The sequence below is a fragment of the Eucalyptus grandis genome, chromosome 5 (genome assembly GCF_016545825.1).
Source record: "Eucalyptus grandis isolate ANBG69807.140 chromosome 5, ASM1654582v1, whole genome shotgun sequence".
Classification (NCBI taxonomy): Eukaryota; Viridiplantae; Streptophyta; class Magnoliopsida; order Myrtales; family Myrtaceae; genus Eucalyptus; species Eucalyptus grandis.
This window is the reverse complement of record NC_052616.1, coordinates 60,038,967-60,049,632: the sequence shown is the minus strand read 5'-3', so window position 1 is coordinate 60,049,632 and position 10,666 is coordinate 60,038,967. Positions and strand designations below refer to the sequence as shown.

At 40.9% G+C, this 10,666-nt stretch overlaps 1 protein-coding gene across 1 annotated transcript; it reads left to right on the top strand.

Moving 5' to 3' along the window:
* The first annotated feature begins 5,550 nt into the window (after window positions 1-5,550).
* Window positions 5,551-9,906, top strand: LOC104431570 (inositol transporter 4-like). Its single transcript, XM_010044182.3, has 7 exons — window positions 5,551-5,666; window positions 6,182-6,378; window positions 7,035-7,105; window positions 7,188-7,523; window positions 7,605-7,712; window positions 8,553-9,158; window positions 9,266-9,906. Exons 2-7 carry the CDS (start codon window positions 6,246-6,248, stop codon window positions 9,737-9,739), a joined length of 1,728 nt encoding a protein of 575 aa, XP_010042484.2. The 5' UTR covers window positions 5,551-5,666; window positions 6,182-6,245; the 3' UTR covers window positions 9,740-9,906.
* Window positions 9,907-10,666: the final 760 nt, after the last annotated feature.

Here is a 10,666-nt window from a genome sequence, read left to right as displayed (position 1 = left end):
TCTATCAACTTCTCCAAGTGCCACAAGCTTGTTGGGTTGCGGCGGCTTAGGTGACCTCCGCGGGTCACCATGCCGCACGACTACGGTGAGGGGGCCGTTGATCTAGGTGGAGTGACCCCCCTTGAGTTGCGGCGTCCTAGATTTGGGTTGCTGCAACTCAGAAGGCAACCTTTGCCAGTTGTCGTGCCGTGCGACCATAGAGAAGGGGCCGTCGATCTAGGTTAGGCGACCCTCGAGTTGTGGCGACCTGCAAAGGTCGCTTGACCCTTTGAAGATGGTCACCTAAGTCGCCGCGACTCGCTAACGTCTCTCGAGCCTTTGCCAGCCCCTCACCACTCAGGGAAGATAAACAGTGTCGCAAAACAAGGGTCAAAACAAGAAAAAAAAGTTGGTGAGGACAGTTTCAGGAAAAAAAAAATGTACAGTACCATAAGGCATGCTGAGAAAGCTGAAAGCCCAATGTAGCCTCACACCTGCCTTGAGCTTTCAGCCTTCTCAATGCGCACTTTTTCTCAAGGGGGTTTGCAAAATATTTGCCAAATATCCAATATTTGGCCCAAAGGGCTTTGGGTATCTAAAGTCCTTTTCAAATGCAACTCCCAAACATACCATTTGTGCATAGGGGTGAGTATAGTCTGGATGGACACTTCATACTTTAAAATTGAGAATTGCTCATTAAAGATCGATTTCGAAAAATTAGAACTGGGACCACCTAGGAATAGGACTGTTGGTTTGGTTCAATTCCTAGGTGGGTTCATGGAACAATTCCCATTGAGTTTCACACACTTAGTGCAATAATTTCCAACAAGCCAAAGTAAACTAAAAAAAAAAAAGAACTTTCATATTCCTAATTGTAAAATTAGTAAAAAGATTGGATTTATTTTAAAAGTTGAGAGTTAAGATCGTGAATCGATGGATATTGAGCTTAAGAGTGGAGGTTGTGAGTGAGAGATAGAGAGATGGACTTAGAAGAGATGAGAGTGAGACGAATTAAGTATTCAGTCAATGGATATAGAGTTTCAAATTAGGGATTTTAGAACTTTCATTTTTCTTAAATTTCTTTTTGGTGGGAAATTTTTTCTTAAATATTAAATATATATCTATATATTACTGTTTTGGTTCAAATAGTGAAGGTATAGTTGTGCGTAGGGGTGAGTATAATTCGGGTGGGTAGTTCCTACTTTAAAATCGAGAACCTTCCACCGAGGATTGGTTTGGAAAATTGGAATCGGGAACTACTTGGGAGTTGAACTACGAGTGCGGTTTGTTTTCCAAGTGAGTTCATGGAACTGTTCCCATCGAGTTTCACACACTCAATACAAAAATTTAAGACAAGCCAAAGTACAGCAAAAAAAATAAAGAACTTTCATATTCTTAAGTGTAAAATCAATAAAAAGATTAGATTCATTTTAAAAGTTAGGAGACGGGATCGTGAATCGATGGACATTGAGCTTGAGAGTGGAGGTCATGATTGAGAGATAGAGAAATAGACTCAAATGAGATGAGAGTGAGACAAAACAAGTACTCAATTAATGGATTTTGAGCTTCAAATTAGACACTTTAGAGTTTTTTATTTTTCTTATTTTTTTTTTGTGGGAATTTTTTCTTAAAAGTTAAAATATATATTTATATATTACTGTCTTGGTTCGAGTGGAAGGACGGTTCCATACCTAGAATTTGGAGTCAGATCGGTACTCAATGGTTCAAATTTATTGGAACTGAGAACCGAACCGACTTTTTTAAGAACCATTGGTTCTGGTCCGGTTCGATCGGAAGTTCGGGCAGTTCGCAGTTCTTTTACATACCCCTAACCGTGTCGATCGAGAGGCTTCACACAAAAATTACAACAAACAATCCCAAAGTTTGGTAATTTTCGTATTTTACTCTCAAGCATTTAGAATTGAAACTTGTATGATTGTCGGGTAACTACTTGATGGGCATGTAATGAAGAAGTTCATAAAGATCAATTGGATGCTCAAAGAATCTCAAATGTGTCCTTGAGGACAAAAGAAAATGTTGCTTGTAAATCCATCATAGACTCGAAAACATAGAGACCTCAGAGGCCCCCTCAAAATACGACAATGTTGTGCATACCATTATTGCGATAAGGTGCAAATGGAGTGAGAAAAAAAATTTCAGGAGAGTATCACAATCTCACGATGGAACGATGGATAACCCCATTGTACCAATAAATATAATTAATGGGATTTGACATTGTCGGTCTTCTTTCAATGACAAAAAAAAAAAAAAAAAAGGAGTTTATCAATCTTACAATGTTTCTGCAATTATCTGACCTAGACTGCAAATTCTCCTGCATGTCCCCTTGAAAAAAAAAAAAAAAAAAAACACGAGGTGACACAAGCTGCCACCCCCGTACTTTGGTGTCTAATAAAAGATATCGACAAGGCTTAACTTTCCGAGGCAGATGCTTCCAAAATACGTCAATTAACTGGACTAAATTTCATCTCATCCTTTGAAGAAATCCTTAATCTTCGAATTAGATAGAGCACCTCTAGCATAACCGTCTGACAGCATCATGGTTGAATGCTGACCACAAAATCAAAAAAAAAGGTCACACGATTATTTATATATTTGTTTTGCCATTCATAACACTTGTGGCCAGCTTTTAAACGTGATATTATTACACCAGTTGTGTGACAGGCTAAAATGAAGGGGAAGAGTAGGATAAAAAGGGGAAGGAAGGGAAGATAGGCGGGTGAACAGGGTTGGAATTCGTCTGCTCACAACCCTATCTCTCCCACCTTGACGATCCGACGGGGTTTTCGTTGCTTCCCTCAGTTGTCTGCAACTGACGGAAGTTCTTGGAATCTGTCGAAGACGAAAACCCTTCATTTTGGTGAGCAAAGCTTGTCCCCTCATCTTCAATTTTGGTTTGATTTTGATTAGCCCGCTGCATTTTTCTTTTTCTGCTAATCTGACTTTGTTTTCAACGTTTCTTGCTTTAAATGGGAAAGAAGGGATGAAGCTAATCCAATGAATAGTTTCTTCTATCTGATCAAAACGTAGTAAAATATCGAAGTCTAAGGTCATTGTGAATTCTAGGACTACAATGGTGATTGCCTTGAGATAGTTGTCTTCCTCGGGCGGCCATTGTAGGGTGGCTGCTTGCCTCGGGCAAAGTGATGACAATTGGCTTGAGGAGGTGGCGCAATAAGTTTGCACTTTGCCATATTTATCATCTTTCATATTTTTTACTTAGTCTAATCCTATCGCATGCCCTCTAGATATTTAATTGTTTAGTGATGTCCATACTTTAATGTACATTTCTCATCTTTTATCGAGTAACACATTAATCGAATGTATCTTTTCCTTATTTAAACTCTTATCTTCAAAACCTTTGGATCATTGGATAACCACGTTTGAAAACCAAAATGGTAACAACGATTTGAAAATTCCATGTTTGAAGTGCTCCCGTGGTAATAATTTCATTAATTTCCATTATAAATGAAAGTACAATCTTTTAGTAAAGCGCAAAAGATTTCATGGTATTTCTCAATATGGTGTTAACTAATAAGGACGCTTTAACACAAAAGACTTAAAAGGAAATATCATGAGGGATAATTTAACAATTATATTCTTTAGATATTCCTTCTATTTTCCATGACTTAATAAGGAAAATAATTTGGAGAAAAAGGGAGGATACTACCATAATTATCAAATTGCCACAATATCATTCGAATAACAGTAAATTTGATCCAGTCCAGTACAGAATTAATCTTGTGGATATTGGATTTACTTGTGGATATTGGATTTACTTATGATATAATATGAAAGAATTCAAATTGGAGGTTTTTTTTTTTTTTTGTGGGTTCATAATTTAATTTCGAAAAGAGAGAGAGAGAGAGCGAATCCAAGACTCGACATCGTCAACCTACGCTGCGTTTGTTTTTGTTATTTTTTTTTTCTGTTTTTAAACACTTTTTTTGTTTTTCTGTTCATGGGAACAAAAAAGAAACAGATACGCGTTTGGGCACATTTTTGTTCTTTTTTTGTTCTTTTGTTCCCAGAAACAAAAAGGGAATAGAAATAAGAAACAACAAATTTATGTTTCTTATTTCTGAAACATATTTGAAGAACAAAAAAGGAACAAAATTGTGTTCTCCTGCGAGCCTCTCCTCATGCGAGCGTCTCCACCGTCGTCTTCTCCGGCGCCTTCCACTCTCCGGTGCCGACAGCCGCCTCTGTCTCGAGACCATCCGGCTTCTCCACCGTCGTCCTCTCTGGCGCCGACAACCGCTGCGAGCGTCTCCACCTGCGAGCATCTCCACTTGCGAGCGTCTCCACCCGGCGCGGCAAGGCCGACCTCGCGCCTGGTTGGGCGAGCTCGATCTCGCCCAGATCCGGCGAGGCCGAGCTCGCCCAGCGGCTAGGGGGGAGCAGCGAGGACGGCCGGTCGAGTCGTGGGCCGGCGCGGGGTCGACGATCGAGCGGATCTCGAAGTCGTGGGTCACGGCGCGGTGAGATTTGATGCGGCGGTGGCGAACGGAGGCTCGAGACCTGCAGATGCGTCGATCGAGCGTGAGGCGGAGGGGCGGTCTTTGGGGCTCCGGCGTCGCTGGGTCGTCGGCGGAGGCTTCGGGTGCAGGTCTGGTGTCGCGAGGGGAGAACACGGAGCGGCAGGCGACGGATTTGGGGACGCAGAGGTCGGCGATGCCGTTGGGCGCGGGTTCGGCGTCGCGACGTGCAGGGGGCGTGGTGGCTGCTCTGACGAACGGCCGGTATGGTGGCGGCGAGGAGGTGTCGAGCGCGGTCGCCGATGCGGTGGAGGGAGATGACGGTGTGGCTCTAGGTCACCGTCGGCTCGCGCCGGGCGCGCTGGCACGGTCGTGCGAGGAGACGCCTGGGGGAGGAAGAGCAACCAGCCAAAAGAAGAAAAAAGAAAAAAAGGAAAAATGAAAAATAAATAAAATAAATAAGAAAAATAAGAAAGAAAATAGAAAAAATAAAATAAAAATATTAAAAAATTAAAAGAAATAAAAAAATTATACAAATTTACCAAACGTATTTCTGTTCATTTTTTATTCCTTGAACAAGTTTACCAAACTCGTTTTTTGTTCAAAATGCTCCCAGGAACATAAACACTTTTTCTATTTCGTTTAATGGAATAATTTTTAAACAGAAATGTTACCAAACGCACCCTAGTCACCCGTAAATGATCAGATGTCCTTGCACGGACGCTCGACGGATTCGGTTGGTGGGCCCCGCTTTGGACACATTTCCGATTAGATTCATGGATAAGCTTTCAGAGTTTTCCAAAATTATGAACTCTCTTTCCCTCGGATGTCATCTTTCGATTGATTGCCTTGCCTTCTTTTCGAACTTTCCTGCCTATTTCTCGATTGTCGTCATCCACCCTTTACTTGGTAATCTCATTGTCACTCCCGCACGCGCTTCTGGCCACAGATTTTTTTTCCACAAGTGACGAGGTAGGAATGATCTTTGGTATCACACCTACCCGACAGACGCTCAGGATCTTTTCTCGCCCTATATATGGACGTGTAGACTGCGTTGGCATTGCATTGAATCATCATTCATCAGCCATCTTATTCATAATTTGCAGTAGTCGAGAAGACCCTGAAAGCAGAGAGAGGGGGAGAAAACAGGGGAGGAGAAAAGGAGGAGGCTTTTCCTGGTTCTGGTTCTGGGTAATGCTCTGTTCCCGTTCTTGTTTTCCCCGTTTCTCCATCGTGCGTTCAGTTGAGTGATGGATTTTGACGCTAGGAATTCGGACTGCATTCGGGTCTGTGTCATTTCGGATAGTGATTCTCTGTTCTAGTGCCTCATGCAGTGATCGGTTGATCAGATTCGGTGGGATCGATGGGTTGCATTATTTTGGCTTTTTTTTTTGTTCTGCTTTTTCTCGGTTTATCATTTGTCGGGTTCTCGATAGAATAGAATAATTGAAGTTGTCAGACGAAAAGGTAGAAGCTTTGGAGTATAACATTGAAAGGCTTGTTTTTATCCCGCTAAAAGTTGTAAAATAATATGCGGCAGACGGTAAAAGAGATGATGGGAACAGTCACTAGCCTGACTTTACTGGTTTGGATTGGTATAAAAAATTATGTCTTTTTCGTGTTTGGAGGGGAAGGCCTTTGATCATTGTCGCGTTTTGTCCATTTCCAATAAGCAGATTAGTGACTCTTTCTTTGGTTTTTCGCAGAAAATCCCAGATTTAAGATATTGTTGTGGTTCCTTCCGAAGTGCGTGTGCGAGGGAGGGACAAGATGGAGGGAGGTCACACCAAAACCGATAAGACAGAGCTCACCGAATGTTGGCGCACGACATGGAAGACGCCATATATCATGAGGCTCGCACTGTCGGCTGGAATTGGTGGATTGCTGTTTGGCTATGACACAGGTAGATCAAGCTCTTGCCTTGATTTTATTTCCATTTGCTACGATTTACAGCTAATTAAAGTGGATAAAGGAAAGTTTAAGCCTGATCGGGATGATTGGCACTGGCAGTCCGCCATGGTGCTTTTGTTCTATCAAATTCTTTTCCTAGGTCGAGTTTTGCCAAAAAACTTGTAAATAAAATAGTTTGTCTTTTGATTTAATTGTTTTCTTACTAAGGTATGAAGCAAGTTCTTTGCTCTCTCATTGTAAACCTCCAGCGAGAAGAGTGGGTAGTCTTCTTTCTTTTAAACTGTTTTAACCTTTTCTGTTCCCATTTTGCTTCTCTGTTTCCACTGGCCTTTTCTTTTCATTTACTTTTTCCTCCATCCTAGTTCGCTTATCAACCTAGAATCGGACCCCATAACTTAAGACAAAATGTACATGAGATTCTGTAACTTGGTTTTTAGTACTATTGATGTTAATCTTATCAATGCCTGTTGTACATGCTCCCAGTCCTGATGCTTGTCGCAGCAAGTAGTCAGTTCTTTTGCCTTTTTGAGTGTCCGCCTCTGTATTAATTGAGATTTGGCATACAATAGAAAAGTATCACCTGTTAAGAGGAACGAACACTCCTCGAATAGGACATAAACATGAATACCTCATTTCCTCTGGTTGAAGGGGTCATTTCTGGGGCGTTGCTCTATATTCGGGAGGACTTCGAAGAGGTCGACAAGAAAACGTGGCTACAGGTAACTAATTCTTCCTCATTTCCTGTACACTGCTTATGTTTCTTGAGTACGTTAATTCTCAAAAGTTCTTGTCTGCTCGAAGGAAACTATTGTGAGTATGGCTGTTGCTGGAGCTATCATTGGAGCTGCTGTTGGTGGGTGGATGAACGATAGATTCGGAAGGAAAATATCGATACTTCTGGCCGATGCCCTGTTCTTTATTGGTGCAGTCGTAATGGCCGCCTCTGTAGCTCCATGGATGCTCATCATCGGAAGAATACTCGTAGGTTTAGGCGTTGGAATGGCTTCCATGACCGCGCCTCTCTACATTTCCGAAGCTTCTCCTGCTAGGATAAGGGGCGCGCTAGTTAGCACAAATGGTTTCCTCATTACCGGAGGGCAATTCTTGTCTTATCTCATCAATCTGGCCTTCACTCATGTATGCGTAATCCAGCATAATATCCTTCTCCTATATCAGCGATTTAAGATAAGTGAATAAGTTGGCCTGTTCGAATTTTAGGCACCTGGGACTTGGCGTTGGATGCTCGGGGTAGCTGGACTTCCTGCCCTTGTTCAATTCATCCTCATGTTATTTCTGCCAGAGTCTCCAAGGTGGCTCTACAGAAAGGTGAGGGTCGAAGCTCTTAACTTATTTCACATTTTAGTATCTACTGGTCTTGTATCTGATTGTAATAGTTGCATGGATGTATACTGAGAATTTGTCTATGGAAAATTCTAGTCTTTTTCTTACAATCATAGCTTTTGGAGGCATAATCGATTTATTGATTAATTTTTAGTTTCTTTTAAAACAAGGAATCTGGTTTCATGTTGCTTAGTAGTTAAGTCACACATCATTTTCTTGTTTGAATAATGGTTTTGCTAGCTCTGCATTCAGACAAACTGTGGAGAATTAAATGCTTGGGGGTTACCATTTGAGATCGTGGAGAGGGATTAGTTTTCAGTTAATTCATACTGTTGCAGGTCTTGGGAAGTCCCTATTGCACATGACATGACCCGGTATAATTTTCTTTACTTCCATTTTGTTTTCAATATCAGTTTTCAGTTTTATATACTTTGTTGAGTTTTCCACAAATTATCTAGGCTTGATCTTGCAAATGTTTGTATGTTACACACTTATTTCTCTACATGGAGCGTGAACCCAAAAATTATTCATTTTTTGTCGTTTGATCCATTGTTGATAATTATGTATCTCGATTGTATGTTCATCAGGTTCGGTTGCTGGTTCTTTTAAATAAGATGCATGTCACGATCGAGTTGAGAGTTCGTCTTGGAACTTTTTTTTTATAAGAGTCACGTTTATATTATGAAATAGAGTTTTGTCAAGTTAGCTGGAATATGGGGCATGACTTAATCCATTTTCCTACTTCTGTATTCTAACATAAAGTCATGACCACATGGGCTGGTACATTATATTGTCTCTTTTATACATACATCCTCTGTAAAACAGAACAAGATCGATGAAGCTAGGAGTATTTTGGCCAAGATTTATCCCGCTGATGAGGTCGAGGACGAAATGAGTGCCCTGCAAGAATCTGTTGAAGCTGAAAAAGCCGATGAGAGCATAATCGGAGAGAGTATGATCGCCAAAGTGAAGGGTGCTTGGAGTAACCAGATAGTTCGAAGAGGATTATATGCTGGAATTACGGTTCAAGTGGCTCAGCAGTTTGTGGGAATTAACACAGTCATGTATTACAGTCCGACGATAGTTCAGCTTGCTGGGTTTGCTTCGAACAAGACCGCTATGGCTCTCTCTCTCATAACTTCCGGCCTCAATGCGGCTGGTTCTCTTGTGAGCATGGCATTTGTCGATAGATATGGACGGAGAAGGTTGATGATCGTTTCCATGTTTGGCATTATCACTTGCTTGGTTGTGTTATCCGCCTTCTTTTGGCAAGCGTCTCTACACGCTCCTGCTGTTAGTAAGTTGGGATCTAGCCACTTTGGTGGAAACACTACATGTCCCGCTTATTTGTCGGCTCCAGATGCATCCTCATGGAACTGCATGTCTTGCTTACAAGCTGATTGTGCATATTGTGCCGATGGTACAAATAAGGTAAAGTTTGCTTCAATTATTCCTTTCACGCAATTTGTCCCAAGCATTTTTGTCCCTTTTTATAATGCAAATGCTAAGCTTGTGCATTTTGTTCGTTGGTTATTTAGTATCAACCTGGAGCATGCCTGATTTCTGACAAAGGAATAAGGGCCGTGTGCCGAGGTGAGCAACGGATATGGTTCGAGAATGGCTGTCCAAGCAAGTTCGGAATATTCGCCGTCCTTTTCCTTGGGCTGTACATCATTTCTTTCTCACCTGGGATGGGAACCGCGCCGTGGATCGTGAATTCAGAGATTTACCCACTGAGGTATCGAGGCACTGGAGGAGGGATTGCAGCGGTCGCCAACTGGTGCTCGAATTTAGTTGTGAGCGAGACGTTCTTGACCTTGACAGAGGTTCTTGGCTCGGCCGGCACCTTCCTCCTTTTCGCCGGGTTTTCCTTTCTCGGGCTCATCGCCATTTACTTCTTGGTGCCGGAAACCAAGGGGTTACATATCGAGGAAGTTGAGAAGCTGTTGCAAGAGGGATACAAGCCTAAGGCTTTCAGAAAGAGGAACTCCAAAGTTGAAGGATCTTCTTGAATTGTTATCTTCTTCTTCTATATCAAAAGCAGCTTAGCTTGTCAATGAACAATAATTGGACATTGATCATATGGCAATTTAGCAAGGAAGGTGTAAAATTCCATAGCTTTGGTTGAAATCTAGTATTTCAATTTTATGTTAATTTAGCAAGTGAGATGTAGAATCTTGTCTCCTTCAAGTACTTTTGTTGTTTTAGTTGAAATGGTTGGTCTGTCATAATGCAAAATTTTGGAAACCATTTTTGATAATAGGGTCTTCCTTGTTAGTTATTGCATGCATTTTGAGATAATGATTTTCTATGAACCCATGCAACATTTTACAATGGAAATATTTTAGGCCCAATTCCCTTAAGAAGTGGTAACTATAATTAGGATTCAAGCTTTGGTCTAAACTATTTTTTATCTCATAAAAAAATGGTTTTAACTCAAGTCTCAATTCTAACCTAAATTTTTTATTGTGTCTCACCAAAAACGTCAATTTTCATCTTTCTTGTCTCATAAAAAAGCATAAACTTTCAGTCAATACTTGAATGTGACCTTATTAAGTTTCTTTTCAACAACGTCATTAAAAATGCAATGTGTCATTTCACGTATACTTGGCAACTCACGATTGTCGTCACAAATATGGTATTGTGACCCTATTTAGTTTCTTTTCAATAATGTCATTAAAGATGCGGTGTCATTTCACGTGTACTTAGCAACTCATGGTTGTCTTCACAAATATGGTATTAATTAATAATGACACTTTGACACAAAAGACTTAAAAGAAATATCATAAGGGATAACTTGACAGTAACAAGAATGTTCGTTCTATTTTACATGGCTTAATCGAGGAAATTATTTGAATAAAAAGGGAGGATACCACCACAATTGTCAAATTGCTATGCATATTATTTGGATAAGAGTAAATCTAATCTGATCCAGTACA